This window comes from Danio rerio, chromosome 13 (genome assembly GCF_052040795.2).
Source record: "Danio rerio strain M-AB ecotype USA chromosome 13, GRCz13ab, whole genome shotgun sequence".
Classification (NCBI taxonomy): Eukaryota; Metazoa; Chordata; class Actinopteri; order Cypriniformes; family Danionidae; genus Danio; species Danio rerio.
Window position 1 is genome coordinate 22,502,100 of NC_141033.1, and position 22,634 is coordinate 22,524,733.

General features: G+C 36.0%; 1 protein-coding gene across 2 annotated transcripts in view; it reads left to right on the plus strand.

The window, feature by feature from the left end:
* Nucleotides 1-22,634, plus strand: part of atrnl1a (attractin like 1a) — a 465,931-nt gene that overhangs the window by 275,097 nt on the left and 168,200 nt on the right. For both annotated transcript variants that reach the window (XR_015505851.1, XM_087279119.1), the window contains exons 26-27: nt 1,347-1,408; nt 18,204-18,282. Coding sequence is in view for 1 of the 2 variants with exons in the window: in XM_087279119.1 (XP_087135245.1) it covers nt 1,347-1,408; nt 18,204-18,282 (141 nt within the window). In the remaining variant the exon portion in view is untranslated. The remainder of the gene's footprint in view (nt 1-1,346; nt 1,409-18,203; nt 18,283-22,634) is intronic.

Consider the following 22,634-nt stretch of genomic DNA (forward strand, 5'->3'; position numbering starts at 1 on the left):
ACAGTTCAAAGACATGCGGTACATGTGAATTGGGTAGGCTAAATTGTCCGTAGTGAATGAGTGTGAATAAGTGTGTGTGGATATTTCCCAGGGATGGGTTGCGGCTAAAAGGGCATCCGGTGCATAAAAACATGCTGGATAAGTTGGCGGTTCATTCTGATGTGGCGACACTAGATTACAAAAGGGACTAAGCCGAAAAGAATGAATGAATGTTGTCAAATTCACCTTTTATTATTAATTATACTGACCCTGGGAGAAAACAACAACAGCAACAACAACAACAACAACAACAACACAATACTGTAAAACTACAACAACCAGAAAACTTCCCTTCTACACTTGTGGTATTAAGCCAAAGTATTTTATACAATAGAAAGTGCAATTGTTACTGTAGGTAAATGTTTGGTTATTTTTGTAGCATCATTTAATTGATCAAGAACAATGTTCTAAATGTGCTCATAGTTATTCAATTCAGTAGCCCGTTAAATTTGAGATATGCTACTTTTAATAAGGGGTTTGACAGCAGCTTCAATATTGTGCTACCATTGTTAGTTCTCTTCGCCTAGTGTCTCAGTAATGAAATGAATAAATGTTTTACTGCATAATTAGTTTACTTATAATTGCTTGCTATTATGTGGATTACAATACTCTACAATGCAGATAAGCAAGCAAGCTGTTTCTTTCTGAAAAAATCTTGTGCTTTGGTGCCTCGGAGTCTTTCGGAAAATGCAATATTGGGAAATGAACGTGAAATATTATATGTGAGCAAATGCAGGCAGCTTGTTTTCTAAGGAACCCTGCCAAGTTGTAGAAATTAATATGCCATGAATATGTAATAAAACTACTTACATGTCAAGGAAAAAATATTTTGATTAGAAGCATTTATTATTCTACAGAAAGTTTGCAGAGTACGGTGCAGAACAAATTCAAGTTAAATTAGATCAACAACATGAACGCTTGATTAAATTATATGTCAAGTTTATTACAGGCCATCTGTTTTTTAAAAAGCTTTTAAACATGATTCAATAGTAGTTTATTTTTTTGTCACCTAGCCCAGTTTTCATAGCTTGCTACTTTTTTCCTTTAAAAACGAAGCCATTTGGTGATTAAAAAAATGCATCGAATTAAGCCATTTAAAATGCACTGCAAACTCATGTGTTTTGTTTCTAACATAAGCCACATCTTCTTCTATTATGTTAGTATAAATAAAGCTTTTTAGGAGACATCCAGGCAACAAATGTGTCACAATATGATATGTCCCTTTATAAATAGATTTGGGCTTTATTTTTGTGACATTTTGCTGGAATAGTAATAATCTAATATATTTTCTTCTTTTTTTCTCTCAGATATCCTTCTCCCAGCACAGCAGCATCATGGACCTGGTGCAGTTCTTTGTCACATTTTTCAGGTATTCACACTTCATTCGTTTAATTTGAAAGTTGCAATTAAATAGCACACACATTATGAGTAAATTACACTATTGCTTTCTCTGTAATGTATATGCTTCTTAGAATTTTGTAAGATAAGCTTGCTGAGAATGCAAGGATGCATTAACCTCACCAACCACACACTATTAATAAAGCCGACTGATGAAGAAGCACAATAGATGTAATTGTGCTGGCTGTGCTGAAGCCAAACTCTTCTGTAATGTCCACAAACTATTTCATTTTGTGCACATTTATAAAAGACAGATACTTGCTTTTGCAGATTTTGACAGTTCAACAATTATATATGTAAGACATTGTTTAAAAATATTCCTAATCAAGAAACTAAAGACAGATGTGATGGGTGCTTTGCAAATGCAGTGAATTAGTAAAATGTGTTTGCCTTTTGAAATTTTATTGCATTAGTTTTTAACTTGCACTTATTTATTTTTTTGTTTCTTTTTGATTGATTGGACATGCCAGATACTTACAATATATAAATATATAGACTTGGAGTTTGGTGTGGTGGGGGGTTTTGTCAGACACAAGCAGGACACACCACTGGGTTTGTTGGTCAGGCTAGTTGGTTTGTGTGTACCATGTTGGTTTGTGTGCACCCATCATTGGGTTAATGTTGGAGCTCTTTTGCCTGATTCAGTGTGTTGAATTGACGTCTGACCATTGGCTGAAGTCTGACTTGTTATTCAGCAACGAATCAGAGTTAGTGTGACAAATTAAAAAGATGAAGCAAGTAAACAATTCAAAGCAAAAATGGTCTCAAAGAGGCTGGCTATAATGTTGCTACATTTCTCAAATATTTGTAAATGAAGTGAATTATTAGATTGTCAGAGATTTTGCACAAATTTTCATTAAACCCTCGATGGTGAGTGACAATTACTGTGATAATGTACAGTAACTAAATGCTGCTTTGTTTACGCTTTGTCTGTGTGTGTCAGTATAGAGCTCTGTAGAGGATTGTTTTTATCGTCCCGCCCGTTCCCATGATGTTTTATGGACCACTCCTGCTGTATATTCAGTCTTTGTTCACCTGCAGTCCGCTTAGAATCATTTTCTGCGTGGCCAATCCATCTAAATTTAAATCTGGTTTCCAAAATCTCACGTTTAAATTGGGCCCTACAAGAAGAGGGAGATGGCAGATAAACTGTAGGTTGTGCAAGAATTGTATGCTAAATGTCAGTTTTGTTTGCCCCTTTGTAAAGTGAGACCTTAAACCTGAGGCTACAGTTTTGTGACTGCTAAAGAGTAAAACTTTGAGCAATTATCACATCGCGCAAAAGTTGTTGTTTTTTCCATTTCCATCTATGACACATGAAAAGGACTTGCCTGATGTGTGTTTCCTAACAGTAAACTGACCATTTTGTAATGCAAGCTAAACATCCTTCAAGGACAGCGCATCTTTAGTTTGCTCTGCCATGGTAAAGCCCGCTCTGAGGGTTGTTATGCAGATGATGCACGCACAGTGTGGAAAAAAGCATGTACAGAAAGCACTGGTCATGCTTTCATCATGTGTAACAGTCAGGAGCACTGTCTATACTGCTGCTCAATAAGAATGAGGAAATCACAGGTGTGCTGTATTGGGTTGCCTTTGTGGAACAAGAAAACAGACTTCTGCCTCTCACAGAGCACAAAGTGAAGTTTATTCATAAACTAATTTCGAGAGGATCACGTGGTTATGATTGCTAGCGGCTGGACCCACATTATTCAATTCTCAATGCACAAATCAGACGACTCCTAAGCTTCTACAAATACCCTGGGTTACGTATCACTGCTATTTTCATTTTGAAGCATCCACCCTTTCACACCTACTCCTCATCCTTCCTAGATGAGTGACATGGTGGCCCAATGCTTAGCACTGTTGCCTCACAGCAAAAACGTCTCTGGTTCCAGGCTTTACCAAACCAGCAGATGTTTCTGTGCGAAGTTTGCTCATTCTCCGCGTGCTCATGTGGGTTTCTCCCGGGTTTCTAGGTTTCCTCCCACCGATCAAAAACATGCAACCTAAGTTTATTGACTAATCCCAATCAACACCATAGCCTTGCCCCTACCTAGTACCTACCTCTTTAAGAGCAACTACTATCTGCTCTTCATCCACCATGACAGGCGAGTTCTCGAGATCTACCTGAGCTCAAACTCTCCTCTCGCCTTGCAAACGGGAGGGAGCCCTAGGCTCGAGGATCTCATGAGCTAAGTGTGAACTCTTGAAAACTACGGCTCTCATTTTATGCCATGCTCACACTTGGTACAACTGCCTCGAACCGGGCCAAAGCACGCTTGTCCCCTCTCCCGTCTTCCCCGACGGCCCGCACTCACACCACAATCGGGCCTCAGTGAGAAGCGATGTCACTCAGCAGTGCAGTGGAGATTTATCTAGTTATATTGTTTCAGTCGTTTGATATGCAGTGACATGCAGTCAAATATTTTGCCAAACAGTCCTTAGGGATGCGGTGACACGCAGTAAGATATTTTGCCGAACAGATCCGCCACTTTTGGCGCTCATAAACAATCATAAAGCCCTCGTGCTGCAGGATTGAGGAGGTTTGCTGAAGGTGCACAGCTGTTGTGCAGTGAGGGGTTTGTTTCTTTAATAAACTACAGCAGTTGGCGTTCATTGAACAGTAAGAATGATTAATAAATCCATATGAAACAGTCCCTTAAAGTCACGTCTCGCTTTCAGTTTCGGGCTTTGGCGCGTTTTGCACTCACACTACAAACATACCCTGCCAAAGCCCAAATGAGCCGCGCTCTGGCCCACCTCTTCCAACCGGGCCAGGGCCGGATAAGTGAATCGCGCCTGAGCCCGATTCAGCGCACTCACACTTCTCTAATGATCCAGGAAACGGGCCTGGGCATGGTTCGGATAGCATAGTGTGAGTAGGCCCTCAGTCTACTTTTGTTTGTTTGATGTGATCACGCACACCTTTTTGGTACAGACACGATCCAACACGAGCCAACAACAAAGTTGGTATTTGTTGGTGCTAGTTGTTTGGCATCAGCTTTGTGTGTTTCAGTCTTTGGATCTTTAAAGTAAAATGTTATTAGATATAACCAGACAGTGTACTAAGGTGTTGTTTACAGTAATGATTTTTGTTTTAAAAAGTAGAATGTTATGCCTTGGTGTTTACAATACTCTGGCATATTTGACCTGTGAAAACAGAGCATTTTTTCAGGTGTTCTGTTTGGCTAGTTGACTTTTGAAAGCAGAGGTGCGATTGTCCATAGTCACTCTCTGATTGAAGTTCTGGTTGATTAAGTATTATTCCGATTCATTAAGCCTTGTTCATATGACTATTACACAACTGGTGCACTGCAAGCACATGCACATTCCCAGTGAGCGTGAGTGATCAAAAATCATCCTTTTCAGGCTGAATGGAGGGGGCGGAGATTTTATTTTTTGAAACAAAAAAATGTTGTGCTCGAGAGTGTTGATGGTATTCTTTTCATTTTCCTCTTGATCAGCAGCCATAACAACGTACATAATTCTAATTCTTACGTACATAAGTAATTCTGCAGGTGAGGGAAATCACCATTTGTTTATGACAACACATGATGCTGGCAATTGTATGGTTTCATTTTTACGTTTCAATAGTCATGTGTATTCAGGACTGCCATAGTTGTACATCTGGACAGTCAAATTACAGAGCTGACTGACCAGAGTTGTGTTTAAAGTGCCTGAAAGTGCATCGAAATAATTGCACACTATTTATATACTCTTTATAAATAATAACACACCACCTGCTATGTGTGTATATTGCTTTATGTAGGCAGTCAGCTGTATTGTGCTCAACGGGATTCTTAACTGTCAGGTCAACACTATTGTAATGTAATTTCATTTCAACCTTTACTTACAATTTGTTTAACCGAGAAAGAGACACAGTAAATCTAAATATTGCTTAGCCATACATTTTTTTCATCAATTTACTTACATGATTTTTTATTGGGTTTTATTAATGGATTGTGCTAAACGTTGATCATTTATCTTGCATGCTTTCATTTTTGTGTGCAATAGTTTTAAGTAAATATAATTTTGCATCCTGACATTCACAAAGGTTGAGGTCAAGGCAACGAGGATGCAATGTTTGCTGTACAGCTTCTTGGGATTTATTATTCAGTATAAATAGTGAGAAGGCTTTTTTCTTTTTTATCTTGCTTTTTTCTTTTTCAATTGTGTGCATAGAAGTGTGTTGATAGATATCAAAGTTGAAGCTAAAGGCTGTAGGGCCTTGTTGTTTGGTATGCATTTAGTCCTCCGCAGGCGAGGGACAGTCAGATTTAATTCATCTTGGCATTTGAGGGAGATTGTTGTGCATACTTTGTTTCCCCTCCCCTTTTATATCTCTTTTTTCACTCGTTTTCTTACATCTTCCGGCTGTGGATTCACAGTTCTGGTTTATCTTGAGAGTATACTTGTAGTTCAAGCCAAGTGCCTTCAAAGCTGAAGTTCAGTCAGATGGCTGGCTTTTCCTACGAAGCCAAAACAAGCATCAAGCTCTGTACTGTAGTATATAAATAGAGTTTTGTGCATTGACACACTGAAATGATTTAATTACACGGATAATAATGCTGTTTTTAATGACACCGAAATAGCATTGAATATTGATTTGAAGTTTTGTCACTTAAGCCAAAAATGTGTCATCTTTACTTTGTGTCTAAAGCTTGGATGTCAGAATATTTATTTTATTTATTTATTTTTTTAGTTTGTAGTTTTCTCCTCCAGAACTGGTCCAAGTGTGCTGAAATATTAAAAGTCTACAAATACTAATGACTGAATGAAGGAATAAGTGTCATATCATGTCTTATCATTTAAGGTTAGATTCCTAAAGTTCTATATGGACTTTGTTGCGCTTACTTAAGTTGCGCTTACACACCTTCTATTTAGATATCACAGAGAACAATTTAACATATCGTGTCAATGCATTCAAACCTTTAACCTTTTATGGAATATTTATACATTACAGAGCAGTCTTTGGAAATTAATCAGTCAATCGATTGATCAGTCAGATGTGTGATCAGTCAGTCAGACGATTAATCAATCAATCAATCAATCAATCAATCAATCAATCAATCAATCAATCAATCAATCAATCAATCAATCAATCAATCAATCAATCAATCAATCAATCAATCAATCAATCAATCAGTGAGTTAGTCAATCAATCAATCAATCAATCAGTGAGTTAGTCAAGCAAGCAAGCTTATAAAAATATTAAATCGAACAAAAAATGTTTTGTTGAGAAAATGGCACCAAAGCACTAGATAAAATAAGTAAGCTTGTTAGTTAAAAATAAAAATAATACAAAAATAAATAAATTGAATTTTTTAAAAGTCTTGCCAACACAATTTAAGGCTATTATCAAATAAATTAAAATAAAATGATATATTTTATACTTAAAAATCATAGTTTATTTAATTAAATACTTCAATTTTTAAGGGTTTCAATGCATAAAGTTACACCATATTTTTACCCACTATAAAGTACATTTATAAAAGGAAAAGTGGTTGAAATATTGAAAGAACAATAATCAATTCCATGAAAATGTCAACCTTGCCATGTAAAAATAAAGTTTTCACCAAAACAGGAAACCCCTTTCTATGTTGTTTGTGTGAGCTTGCTTTTTACCGTACTTTAAAAAATACTCAAAATGTCTCTGTCAATGTTTTCAAAACATTTAATTTGTATCAGGGTTCTGCCACTCTGGTCTTGTAAATTCTTGTTTTAGTGACAGAGTCCAGACACTAGCTCTGTCTTGTCCTGTCCTGTTGTGCTCGGCTCGAGTTTTCTCGGGTTGAGCACTCGTTTTCTGTTATTGTGTGTGTCTCTGTATGGGCACCGTCGTGAACGCTCGCAGACCGTGCGCACTCTCGATCGAACGCGTGGTCTGTGCGTGCTTGGAACGCACGTTCATGTACTCGTGTTTATGTTTTGTTCTGTCAGCATCGCGCTGTTTCATTCTCAGCATCTCAGTCTGGTTGGTTTTGGTTTCAGTTAGCACTAAGATGAAACATGCGCGTTGGATATGTGTGAGCACACGGTAAGGTGTTTTCATCTAACGTGTGCTCGTGTCTTGCATCTGTTTATGTTGGTGTTGTCTAAGCACGTGGCTGGGGGTTTACATTGGGGTCGCGTGCTTTTGTTGTGTGCTTCAGTGTTGTGCTTTTATGGCCCGGTACGGTACGGTTTGGTAAGCTTTTATGGCTGTTTCCACTGTCAAAAGGCCTACCGAACCAAACTGTACCGTACCACTTTTTCAGCACCCTTTCAAAATGGTCCTAAACACGAGAAAGGGTACCAAAAGGCGGAGCTAGACGCGCAGCTAAACTAGTCAATATCTGAAATAACTAACTTCTTGAACTCATGATAATAACGCGCGCTTGATTATTGACAAGCTTTGGAAATCCTCTGAGAAGCTGACAAACGCGAGAATGATACATTCAGAAAGAAAAGGTCATACGCAAGAGTGGAGCGCGTAAAAAAATGGAAAGCCAAGGAGCACGTTATTTCTTCAACAAACGTGAACAAACTGCCTTGTTTTCATTTTTATCATCACCTTTAGGACTAATATGAACTGGGAATGATGGAATGACACTCTAACAGAGGCTACATGTGCTGCTGAAGTTTACAGACACAGATGAGATGTTTTCGATGACTGTAGGCTATACTTTGTGTTGTTTTGAACCTAATTAAGGACAAAATGTATGTTGTGTGTACTTTTTCTGTATTTGGTAACATATCGGGGACTGTAAGGGTCTGTATGTGTTCATATATGTTCATTTATTTATTTAAAATAATTACAGATGTTACAGTAGGCTATTTCGCACTGTCATTGATCTGCAGTTTTAATCAACTCAGGTTCATCAAAGTTCGTAATAAACATTTATACAGAAGTATTTATGTGTGTAAAGTGTCTGTTTTGTGAGAAGTGCTTTTCATATGATATGTCAGCAACCTGTGCAGCTTTATTGTAGACATTTTCTCGAGCGAGCATGACGTCGACTGAAACTTTGTCATACACTACGCCCACCAAAAGGGTACCCTTGCTAGTGGAAACGCAAGCCTGATAAAGGTGACCCGTACCGACCTGAACCGTACCGTACTGTACCAGTCAGTGTAAACGAGCCATTAGTGTTGTCTTGTGAACACGGGGTAAATAAGTTCTCTCATTGGCTGCGTGTTCTAGTCTTGTTTTATGTGAGCACATGGCTTGTGTTGTCTTTTTGTCATTTGCTCTCCCGTCTATTGTCTAGTCCACCATCTTTGTTAACCCATTATTAGTTAATTATGTTCACCTGTTTTTGTGTTAATTATTTCCGCTTATATTCTCCTCATGTCTGCTGTCCTGTGCCAGTTCGTTGTTGTATGTCATCTTGTTTTGTGTGTTCCAGTCCTGATCCTTGCCAGCCTGCCCAGTTTAGTTTGCTTTGTTTGTTTATTTATTTGTTAGTGTTTTCCCCCTCAGGGTGGTTTGTTTTGCATTTTATTTTATTTTATTTTATTTTATTTATTTTATTATAAATAAATACCCATTTTTTCTTACAGTTGAGTCCTCGCTCCTTTTCCCTACATCAACCTACACCACATTTGTAATGGAGAGATTCCATGTCCATGAGGAATTTTTTTCCTCATAAATGCAAACATGTCAAATTGTGTTTGTTCTAAAGCAAGCCAACTACGATTCTTTTGATAAGTATTATTTATTTTCACAAAGAATGTCGTATACTGTAAACTCATACTTTTTTTGGTCTCATTCATAATGCATGTTTATTTCCCTCAATTCATTAAAAAAATATATTTTTACAGGTTGATTTTTTTTTTTCTGATCCCTTAACTCTGTGGTTAGTTGTTCTGTAAAATACAAACATATGTTCCAGTGTACTTTTAACATATGCATTCTCTGTGAATTTATGTTTAAAGTTTTTACAGCAAAATCACATCCACAACATTGGAATTGATTCATTTTACTTACATTTTCTATTTTGTTTTTGCATTAAAACAACCAAAATAATCAAAAACACAAAAAAATGTTTCTTTATTATTCATAGGGTTAAACACTGGATGGGCTATTAAAGTAAATAAAGTTAGTTAATAACACCTTATTCACTTTTCTTTTCTTACCCCTTTTGCATTCCCTTCAGCCATTTATTTATTTATTCCCCCATCTAAAACATTCTCTGTGTCTGGATGTCACAGTCACCGTGTAACTCTTGACTTCCTAACCTTATTGGCTGTCAGGATGATGGATAAACCACCATTTACCAGACACTCTAAAGAGGTAAACAAACCCTCCTCTAGCGTAACACAAGTGGGTCCACTAAACTACTTACATAACCCAATTACATTTCATATCAGCTTCATTTTGCAATCACAATTTGTTTTATTCCAAATCGGATGTGATACAATCTTCAGTGATATCTCTGATCTTTGTTTAAAATCATTTCAATTGCTTGCTGTCATTTGTTAACAGAAGAGTCTTTAGTAAGTGCAAATAAAAGGATAAAATACAATGTTCAACAAGTTTCATTTGCAAGAATCATTTTCAGTGCTTTATACTTCTGTTACTGGAAATGTTTCTGAACAAGTCTGATTAGCATATGATGAAGCATGACTTTTTTTCAACCAATGCAATTTATTTGCTTAAAAGTAAATGCTTGTTATAAATGTATTTCTGTTTAAATAATGAAAGCAGTTTAAAAGTTAAAAAGTGTTTTATTGAGTGCTGCAGATTTAAGTTCTGAAACCAGGACTTATATCACAACATTAGAAAAAAATGGGACAGTGTGGAAAATGCAATGCAGTCATTTCTGAATTTACTTTGACTTTTATTTCATTGCAGACAATATGAACACAAACCTTTTCATGTTTTGTCTGGTCAACTTCATTCCGTTTGTAAATATTCATTGTTTCCTGTCATTCAGACCTGCAGCATGTTACAAAAAAAAAATGGGGCGGGAGCAATTTAGGGCTGGGGATCAGGTACATTGATTATCATGGTAATTTGAAACAGTTGATGTCAACAGATGATTGTAATTATATTTTAGTACAAAAGCACCAGGGACACCATGGTGGCGCAGTGGGTAGCACTCTCACCTCACAGCAAGAAGGTCGCTGGTGTGCTGGGTAAGTTGGCGGTTCTTCCAATTGTGGCGACCTCATATTGATAAAGGGAGCTGAGAAAAAAAATGAATGAATGAACAAAAGCACCATCTAAGAAAGGTCTAGTCCTTTAGGAGTAAAAAATAGGCAGAGGATTGCCAGTTTGCCAACAAATTTGTGAGAAAATCATTGGAAGCAATGTTCCTCAAAGAAAGCCAGGAAGGCATTTGGATATTTAACCTTCAACAGTGCATAACATATTTAAAAGATTTAAGGAATCTGGAGGAAATTCAGTGCATAAAAGACAAGAGTGCAAGCCTAAGTTCCTCGTCATTCATCTACAAGCGATATCACCACATTTGCTTAGGATTACTTTGGCAAAACCTTTGTCAAGTACCATAATACATCCACAAAAAAAGAAAGAAAGCCAGTGTCCAGAGTTGCCATCAACTTCTCTGGGCTCGGAAGTAGGGATGCAATGATTAACCAGTTTCACTATTAACTACAAATTAATTTGTCAGGGCTTATTAATCGTAAAGGCTTCTCAACACCGTGTTTTTGCACAGAACAAAACTGCAGCAACTAAACAAAGTTATGCCAACTGTGCGCTAGTTTGTAGAACGAGATTAATAACCGTGCACTAACTAACTATGACTGAGGCTATTAACTAAGGCAAGCTTGTTCAAGTTTGTAATTTTCAATGGAGGGAAGCGTTCGCAACACATTCACGCTTTTCAGGCACACCTAGTTGAGATGAAAGGGACTTTTGTGACTGCTGGAACTGCATACAGCTAAAGTTTAAGGAAGAAGCAATGGAAATTACACAGGTTTGCTAACCCATTTAAACTCACCTACAAATAATGGTGCCGATGAGAGCGATCATGTGGCGAGTGTTGACCCACCAGCTGAGATCAATCTCGAGTGTTTTCGGAGAGTGCTGACAAACTCAACCCTGTTTCACACCGCAAGTGTGAGCAGTGCATGTTTTTTTTTTTTTTTTTTTTTTTTTTTTTTTGCCATCCATGTTAACAGATTAGAGCTTTTACACTGCACGCAGAAGCAGCTTGTCAACGCGAGACATGATCGTCACTGAAGCAGCAGTGCCATAATAGTTTTGGCACTGGGTCTTTTTGCCACGCTGCACACGCTCAATTAACAACGCATTGATAACGACCAAAAACACATTGAATGATATTAAAAAGTAGCAGTTTTACCCAATAAATGCATCCATAATCGCCACATATTTATATAGTCAATCAAATGAACTTTTAAAATGTCAACTAATATTTATTTAGGCCCGAACTACAAAACAAAATCTAAAATAATTGTAGTTTTAATCTAGTGGGGTTTTGAATTCAATTGATGCAAACAATTGTGATAACAGTGAAACCGAAATTATTATTTAGACTTTAACCATACAACTAAAATTTATAATCATTGCATCCCTACTCTGAAGCATCTGGGATGAACCATCACACTGTGGAAACGTTCTGTGGTCAGCTGAATCAGTATTTCAGGTATTTTTTTTTGGTAGAAATGGATGCCATGTGCTCCAGACCAAAGATGAAAAGGACCATTTAGACTGTGACCAGCAACAAGTCCTAAAGCCAGGGTCGGACATGGTATATGGATTTGTCAATTTCCTTGACACGTCTGTGATAGCATCCTTAATGTTGAAAAGTACATCGATTTTGGAACACAATATGCTGCTTTTTTCAGGCAGGCCCATGCATATTTCAACAAGACAATGCAAAACCACATTCTGAACATTAAACAGTCATGGCTGCAGAGGAAGAGGATACAGTGTTTGACTGATCTGTCTGCAATTCTGACCTGCCTTTAATGTGGTGTTAATGTGTGGTGCATTTTGAAGTGCAAAATGCAACAATAAAGACCGCGTACTGTTGCCCACCTTAAGACTTGTTTACAGGAAGAATGGGACAAAATTACACTTAAAACGCTTATTTACTTAGTGTATTTAGTAGTCTTTAAAGTATTCTGAAAAGGATAGGCAACATTACAGTGGTAAATGCTTTATTTTTTAAACTTTTTAAAATGTGTTGCAAAAACTAGAAAATGTGTTTATTAAAAAAACAATAAACAATCATAAGTAACTCATTAAATAATGTTTGTTGTATTGTCTGTAATGAAATACAAGTCAAACGAAATTTAGAAATCACTACGTTTTTTTTATTTGTGTTTTCCATCCTGCCACAACTTTTTCTGATTTAAGGTTTTAGATTTTTTATTCATTTATTTTTTTTAAATCTGTGAAAATGATTGGTTATATTGCTAAAGAAGGCCGTTATTTGTTGTCTGGAGAGGGGTCAGTTGCTTTAAAGATGCCTATAGATTTTGAAATGTCAAAAATCTTCTGTTGAGCCCTGGTTCTGGTTTTATATATATACAGTATATATATATATATATATATATATATATATATATATATATATATATTTTTTTTTTTTTTATTTTATTTTTTATTTCCTTTTATCTAAGCAAAGTCGCATATTGTGGTACTGGTACTACCAGAATTAAGTAGCAAATAAATAAATAAATTAAGTAATTAATTAAAATCACTAGTTAATTTTTACATAATTGTTGTTTATATCAGTCCTCTTGAAAGCTATTCAAACTCTGACTGTTAGAAAGTTTGCACAAACTAGTTGATTATAGTCATAGGTTATAGTAACTTTATTAACTTTGAGCGTTACATTTAGGCTTCAAAACTTCCAGGTTGGCCCTCAGAAATACTTCATTATCGCTGCAGCAATTTATTGGAAGGCATACAATATGTATATTTAATTACACTTAGTGAAAAAAGGAAATCATTAAAGTTAGCTAGTATATATATTTTTTTTCCAATTGTCTGATTCATGTATTTGATTTGCATATTACACTACCTCCAGCTCTTAACATAATCTTAATTAGAAGTGCGTTTCTTAAAGTCTTCTAAAATTTTCAAAACACCCTCCTGAGAGACTGTGGGCTGCGTGCCTCAAGCAAATACATGGATATTTATCTCTTCCTCATTCATCTGGCTTTGATAAAATGGATGAGCTTTTTAATCAGAAGGTAAACTGCGCTGTCTGTCACAATCATTCCAGAGGGCTTTTTAATTATTATTGCTTTTTATTTTTTAATTTATTTAAAAAACAATCTTTCTAAACAAAGAGACCATTATAGAGATTAGGAAGGGAAAAAAACATATTCATAAAAATTAAAGGCTATTAAAATAATAAATGGGACAATGGAAATAAAATAACAATAGACGCATAATTTGGAAGAACACTCTTTTAGTCATAGTCACTTCTGTACTTTTGAACAGATAGATGTTTCCTTGCAATCCCTCATTAACTTCGGAAAGTCTTTTTGAGTATGTATTCTTTGAAGAGTGTTTTTTTTTTCTCTATCTCTGCTCTCTTAAAGCTTCACTAAATGAGCAAGAAAAACAGTAACAATTAAAGAGCGCTTAAGCCTTTCACCCACTCCTCCAGCTAATTGGTGACACTGCAATTCGGTTTAGCCCAATTACACACTCTCTTTCACTCTTATGTTGATTAACGTTCATCCACCTCTCCCTTTTTCCTCCTCCTGTTTTTTTTTTTTTTTGTTAGGACAGAAGCCATATGAGGCCTGAAGTGTTGAATGAACAGACTCATATCGCAGATGATGTTATTGGCGTCCCTGAACGCTGGCACTGGATGGAGATTGCAGGCAATTGATTTGACTTGTGTTACTGGCTAAAGCCGATTCTCTCCCACTCGCGATTTGGGTATAATGGGGCTTTTGTCCTTTGTGCCTATTAGAGCGAGTGAATACAAGATTATGTGTTATTGTGACTCATAAACATAAACAGGAGCGGGCGGGATGACGGATAGATGCAGGAAGTGGCCGTGATGGTGTGTGTGTTTCTGTCCTCAGCTCCGGTTTGTATGGTTGTTTGTATTGATTGTTTAATCCTCGTAGGCTGTTTGCTTTCTCGGGCGACGTTGGTAGATTGGCTTTCTTCATTCATCCTTCAGAGGCTTCTTGCTACCTGTGATAATCAATACTACAAGCAGATCACACTCTACACAACATGACTGAACAGACACTATATATACAGCAATGAAATAAATAAATAAATAAAACAAGAGGCCACTTCAATTTTTAAGTTTCTCTGGATTTATATGTGTATGGGTTTGTGTATATTTTTAATATATTTTTTATTTGTGTTTATTTTTTATATAAAGATCTTATTTATTCTAATTTTTAGTATTTAGCAGAACAGTCCTGGTTTTTAATCATGACAAGTGGGAAAATTTGTAATTCAAACATTTTATTTGATATTGGAAGACAGGAAGACCTTAATAGAACAATAGAATTTCACTTTAATTAATTAATGTAATTAATGTAATTCATTTCAAACATGCAGTGTTTTAAAAAGGTTTTAAACTTGTGAAACTCATTCTTGATCACATTTGACGTTGATTGATGATCACAGAGAGCTGAACAGATTTTTTGCGGTGGTCCTTAAAATGGGAGGGATTTGGATTCTATTTTAACATAAAAAAAATGGAAAGAAAGACTTATTGTCTTTATATCACCCCAGTATGACTGTGGACACACTGTTGATTAAAGAATGTGAAGTTAACAAAAGTTATGTGATTATATATATATATATATATATATATATATATATATATATATATATATATATATATATATATATATATATATATATATATAACTAAAATTGCATGAATAAGCTCCACCTTGAAAATAAACATATTATGGAAATGTACTGTTTATGCTACACTTTGTTATTAAGTAAATGCAGACTTGGTGAGCGGAAGAGACTTCTTAAAAAAAAAAAAAAGAAAACATTATACATCTAAACCTATTGACAGGTACAGTACTAACTGGTAGTCTTCTTAGGATAGCCATTACATAAACCTGAAAACAACTGTACTGTTCCTCAACAGCCTGTACAATAGTTACCCTATGCAATCATGTATTTTTAGGTAAGTACACTATAAGTACATGTTAAATACATGTAATATAAAACTTTTCCTGTCTTTTCTCTGACAATGTAGGCACAAACCGCTGCCATTTCCACTTAAAGTGCTTTCTCAGCGACTCATTGAGCAAACTGTCTATCCATCACATCCTCAAACACATTCAATATGGTTTCTGTCCTCAAACAACACCTTCATCAAACCACTTTTAAAAGAATGTGCTTTCATAAGTTTCTCAGTGAAAGTGCTCAGGCATTATTGAGTCTCATTCTCCACCCATTAGAAGCATTATCCAGCTCGTTAAGAATTAATTGCCCTCATCATTAATAGATTTAATAAGGGACCCCTGACTTGTGCTGATTGGGTTTTGAAATATGGTAGATGAAATGGTTGAAAAGCCGGTTTCAGACTCTTGCATTACCTCAACTACTCTATGATTAGTCCAGCGCTAATTTTAGCATTTGAACAGCTCCAGATGTAATGAGCTAAACCCCTAAATTTATGATGCTTAAGCAAAGAGACTGTATTAGAGCCCACATTCCCAAACTGTGCACTTGCAATACCCTTCCTATGGTGCAAAATCAAATCCTGCCTTCATATAACACCCCATATACTTTTTGCAGAGTCTCACAAAGCTTCAGATTGTCTGTCTTGAGATTGAACATTCTTCCTCTAGGCAGTGTGTCTGTGCGGTTGATGGTATGTATTTGTAATAATGCAGACTGAATGGGGGCACTGTTTGAATGTGAATGATGGGCAGATGACATTATTCTCGTATGCCCCTGTTTCTCTGATGTCCTTGTCAGTATGTTGACCCTTGGTTAAGCTCTGCATCCTTTCTGTTACTCACTCATACAAAGCCATAGTGTCCATATGGAATGATTTAAAGTTTTTAGCTTTATGTTAGGTTTAATGTGCTTATGAAGTAGTTGTAAACTGTAATATTATTTTTAAGAAATAATACAGAAAAAGTAAAAATGTATTTAGCAAAAATTAAGGTAGATAGTATAGATTTTCCAATTATTGACATAAATTACTAAATTACAACAGTGAAGAATTGTTGCAATATTATATAAATGTATGGTTTGCAATATACTTACAATTTGTGTGCATTTTAATTTGATGAATTATATTTTGTTTTATATTTAATTTAATAATTTGTTGGTGACTCAGTGGCGCAGTAGGTAGTGCTTTCGTCTCACAGTAAGAAGGTTGCTGGTTCGAGCCTTGGCTGGGTCAGTTGGCGTTTCTGTGTGGAGTTTGCATGTTCTCCCTGCGATTGCGTGGGTTTCCTCTGGGTACTCCGGTTTCCACCACAGTCCAAAAACATGCGGTATAGGTCAGTTGGGTAGGCTAAATTGTCTGTAGTGAATGAGTGTGTATGGATGTGTCCCATTGATGGGTTGCAGCTGGAAGGGCATTTGCTGCATAAAACATGTGCTGGATAACTAGGCGGTTTATTAAGCTGTAGCTACCGCCAATTAATAAAGGGACTAAGCCGAAAACAAAATGAATGAATAATTAATTTGTTGTTTTGTTCTTGCATTAAATAAAATAAAATAATAATAATTCTAAATGGCAATTACATTTTTTGACTTTTTTTATTTTATAAATACACTACCGGTCAAAGGTTTGGGGTCAGTACGATTTTGAAATAAAATAGGAGCAGTGGGTAGAACGATTGCCTCACAGCAAAAAAAGTTTCTGGTTTGAGCCCCGGCTGTGTCAGTTAGCATTTGTGTGTGGAGCATGTTCTCACTGCGTTTGCATGGGTTTCCTCTGGGTGCTCCGGTTTCCTCCACAGTCCAAAGACAGGTGGTGATTAAATAAGCTAAATTGACTGTAGTGTAGGCGTGTGAATGTATGGGTGTTTTCCAGTGTTGGGTTACAGCTTGAAGGGCATCCGCTGTGTAAAACTTATGCTGCATAAGTTGGCAGTTTATTCCGCTGTGTCGACCATGGATTAATAAAGGTACTAAGCTAAAAAAAAAATGAATGAATGAATTTGTCCATGAGTTGTGACACTCATCTCTCCTACATTGTAGGCAACACTACCCACTTGTCTACTAGTGCTTTATCATGTACTGTACTGCAGCAGATGCTGGCCGAAAACTGGGCATGGAACAAATAAATAAATAAATCCACAACAACAACAACAAAATGGATTGTGTATGACTCCCAAATGCTATTCCCCTCTATACTTCAGCTCTGTGCATTTGTCATCATGTTGTGTGAATTCTGCCAATGGTAAAAAAAAAAAAAAAAAAAAAAACACAAAGAGGAATGCTGCTTTTTATTTGTGCATTTAAAATTACTAGCCCTTCTCAAGGCCAGCATTTTTTTTTAATATGATCAAACATCTCCCGTCTTTCCAAAAATAGACGTTGTGCAGTCTATGGCTTTAGAGAGAAAATCAGCCCTGTTCACTGCACCGGCTGGCATTGCGTATAGAGTATGATTGACACAACTGTCAGTTCCATAAGGCATTGATTCTTTCATGCTGGATGAACTTGTTTATTATTGATTGTGGGATTTGAAATACAAATATGAAACAGCTGTCCTCAGTCTAGCCTCTGAGGTTAGTGGAATGTTTTCCACGATTGCGATTACAGACTCATGAATTTGATTTGATTGACTGATCTATTGATTTTCTGTGCGTTTTGTCTCCAGCTGTTTCCTGTCCCTGCTGTTGGTTGCGGCTGTGGTTTGGAAAGTCAAACAGACGTGCTGGGCATCACGCAGGAGAGAGGTAACATCTGCACAACATTGATGGGTCCAAACCTAAGTGCCAATTACATGTGGGTTCTTGTTAAAGTTGAAACGTTTAACACCAGAACCATCAGGGATCATTATACACCGAAAATTGTCAGCAAATAAAATTTACACATGCACTACTGTTTATGCCCAAAACATGTATTACATTGCTGCATTACACTGTGTCCTAACAACACATCACAAGATTCCCGTGACATGCAATTTGTCTTTCTGCACCAGACACGACATGACAGAAACATTTCAAGGTCTCGTGAAGTGCTTTGAAATGTGCATTTTTATTCTAAATTTGATGTACTGTAATCTCAATTGAAACATGAAGACAGGGTGAGAAATACAGTATCATAGCTTCTCTTTTTAATAAATATATAAAAAAACAGCCAATAGCGTTTTGTTTTTGAGAGTTTAAGTGCATCACATCAAAAGCAAATGAAAAGCGTCTTGAAGGGAAGGGACATTGGTCAGAAGATTTGATGAACACAATAGACAAGATAAATACACACAAATAATACTAAACTTATTACAGTTTTATTTGTCTTAACCCTTGTATGTATGACCAAAATGACACAGTACTTTAAAATGTTGCTGTGTTATGTATATTGCAGCATTGACATCATGACCTGAAGTCGAACGAACGTACATAAAAAAGTTACACTGCACCCAATCACCTTGTGCTGAATTATGATGTTTTACATGGAACACGTATGAATTGAAAAGCCTTGTTTCAATTAAATTATTTGCAATGTAACTGTATGGTTATATATTTTTGATATGTTGAGTCCTAATATATGAGGATTGTAATTACGTCATTGTGAATGGCATCGTTTTGTTTTAGCGTAAAAGAACCTGTGATCTGTTTTTTATTTATTTTTTTAACCAGTTCATTAAAACGAATAGTCTGAAAAATCTGGCTTGCGGAAAAAAATCGAACCATTCCATCACTAGTTGATGGAGATCTTTTCTTAGTTTCAGTAGAATCAACTGTGTTTTTAATGTAAAATGCAATGTTGAAAAAGACCTCCAAAACACTTTATTCAGCCAAGTGTGATGTCACATGAAGCAGCTTCTGGGTGCAAATGCTATATTAAACTGAATGGGGAGGCTCATCAAATGGTAATAAAAAGTGTTTACGTATGTATGTAACAATGCATTATATTCAAAAATTACAATTGCAATATATATACAGTTGAGGTCAGTATTATTCTTTTTTAAATATTTCACAAATAATGTTTACATAGCAAGAACAATTTTCACAGTATATCTGATAATATTTTGTCTTCTGGAGAAAGTCTTATTTGTTTAATTTCGGCTAGAATAAAAGCAGTTTTTAATTCTTTAAATTAATTTTAAGGTCCAAATTATTGGTCCCTTTAAGCTATTTTTGTTTTCGATAGTCTACAGAACAAATCATTCTATTCTGTTTAGAAATGTGTTAAAAAAAATCTTCTCTCCATTAAACAGGTGAAAAAATGTCTGCTAATAATTCAGGGGGGCTAATAATTCTGACTTTAACTGTATATATATATGTATATACATATATATCATATCATGCCTAATATCAGATGGCCAGAATTTATATCAAATAATTTAAATATTTATATTAAAATGATTTTATATAAAAATCCCTTAAATGTGTGATATGACTAAAAAGTAGTCATAAATAAATATTTTCTCAATTCAAATGAGTAGCGGCTTGGACCCAGAAACAGTATTTCATACGTCACAACTTAACAACCAGATAGCATATGGGTTATGGTGTGGGACCTCCAATTTGTGCAACCAATTGTAAAGCCAGAAATGACACACATTAGCTTTCCTGTGTTTGAGCCCCCACATGCATTTACCGGTTTGTGTTAGCTTGGGTTGTTATTGCTTTTACCATCTGTGACCTCCCATGATGCTCCTGGGTGTAGTTGATCTTTGTAAAACGTCTTATGACTTTAACCTCATTATAGTTTATGAAACACTGTCATGCAGCGTTACTGTGCTCAGATCAGTTAAAGCTGCTCGTTTTATAACGCATTCCTCCTGGTGTCTGATGGGTGTGTAAATGTCAGCCGAACTGCGTCCTTTTAATGAGAGAGGCGCAACAATAAACGCCGCCATTTTCCTTCATTACCCATCTTCACAAACCAATTAACCCTGACAGGGGCTCATGTAGAAGGAATGGATTAGTGTGATGTATCTGTCTAAAAGCCCCAACAGATGCCACCTTCTCTCTCTGTCCTTTTATTCTTTCGTTTGTGTCATTTTAGTGGCTGTGTAAATGCAAATGGGAATTTGCAAACGAGTTGTCATTGAGCGTTTCATAATCAATACAATAATCAAGGACTTGGTAATTGAAAGCTTGTCGAGAGCCATAAGTGTGGAGTTTATTGGAGTTAAATGTGTGCACTTTTCAACCATGGCTGTCACAGTTGTGTTTCACTTTTCATCGAATATCTACTTGTAAAACGGGCATTTAGATAATGGAATCGTTTTAATCAAATAAAAGACTTCATGCTTTGTTCAGCGGCCAAAAACCATTTTGACTAGAGAAATGGAAACACAATGTGATGATTTGATAGGGATGCTACAGTAAATAATTCATCAGTACAAAGTGTGGTGTACTTTATTGTAGAGACTGGCATCAGAACCAGAGTACTCAGCCGTGACAGCCATGAAAACAATACAACATTGTTTTTCAAACTTCTCACACAAGTTGGAATTTAGTCAACATATCAAAAGGAACATTTTTTTATAATATTTTATTTATTTATTTATCGTGGTACCTTGCAAGCTGATCCTTCAGACAGTAGTTTGTGTCAAGTCCAGGTCAGCACTCAGTGTTTTGCAAGGCTTGTACACATTTTTCTTTTTAGATGCAGCACAACTGAACTGAACAGAATGGAGTTTTGAGACTCATCAATGTTTTGTGAGACACGGTGCTTTTAAAAGTGCTCCTTTTAACTTGACAACGTGGCATTCATAGTTCAAGGCATTCAATAAAAACTGCGAGAACAAAGGCAAGGACAAGAGATACAAGAGATCCGACACGCCATACAACACACAATTTATATCAAGCAGATTTGTAGAGAATGGATTAGAAAATTGCAAGACTGAATTGGAATTAAACTAGTGAAAAGTAACCAGAATTAAAATTTGAATGTTTCAAGAGTTCATGCTTAGATATTGCTTGATACTAAAAGCAGTTTTGGCATGCTGTCCCCGGAGAGAACTCTAAAATCAGAAATAATTGAGGTACTGGCTCCTGCCTGGTCATTTAGCATGAAAAGGTGGGTCTGAGATCAGGTAGGACTCGGGAGCCCCCGATGGTGAAGGAGAAAAAGGTTCATCTGGGATTCTTCAAAAACGAAGATAAAGGAAGGTTATAGATGTATAATTGTAGGCTTGGATTAATTTTAATTGGTTTATTGATGATAGTATAGGTGATTGTAGATGAGAGACCAGCCACCATCAATAATATAATGTGCTCTTCTCGAAATTAGTTTATAAAACTTCACAAAGTGATTACTCTAAAATTAACTAAAATAAAAATTCAATAAAGTGTTTTTTTGTAGCTTTTTATGACAAAATCTTGTGTTAGGTCTAAAAAAGTTCATAAAATGTGAATGTTTTGTGTTCACAGTTGTGTTTAAAAATGTCTGTACCTATATCAGTAACCTCTTGAACCCTTGTCCTTAGCAGTAGTGATATTTGTGAGTTTCAGATGATTTAATTGTGGATGTTGTAGTGTTGCTTGGTCATGTGTTGCTTGTTTTAAGCAATTAGCTAATGGACTGAAAGATGATTCATTCTATGGAAAAAAAAAAGTTTAAAAAAGGTCATTGATATTTTGTTTTTATCTAGGAGTTGGTGTTAAAATATATTTATTTCTGAACTGTAAAACAACATGGGTGAAATAGCGCAATTAAGGTAAACAAATGACTGGAAATGGAAGATGTATAAAAAAGTTCAGCAAATAGGATGCTCATCTAAAACATGAAACACACTGAACAACAAACAACTACTGTCAAAACGGATCGAAGATTCTAGCTAATTATCATCTCCAGACAGACCAAAAAAGAAGATCTAAATAAAATACCTGCAAGTTCAGTTACAGCCAGAAGACCTCCGATGGAATCTCAACAACACATTTGAGCAAAAAGCCCCCATAAATCACCATAAATGAAAACAAAACAAAAAACAAGAAAAAAAGCCATGCACACTTCAAATTGGGTAGTCTAAATATAAATGTAGACTCATGAGAAAAAAAAAAAATTTCTTGGTTTGTCTAATGGTATGTCTGATGACCCCTCGGGTACCAAATTTAGGGCGTACTCTCACCAT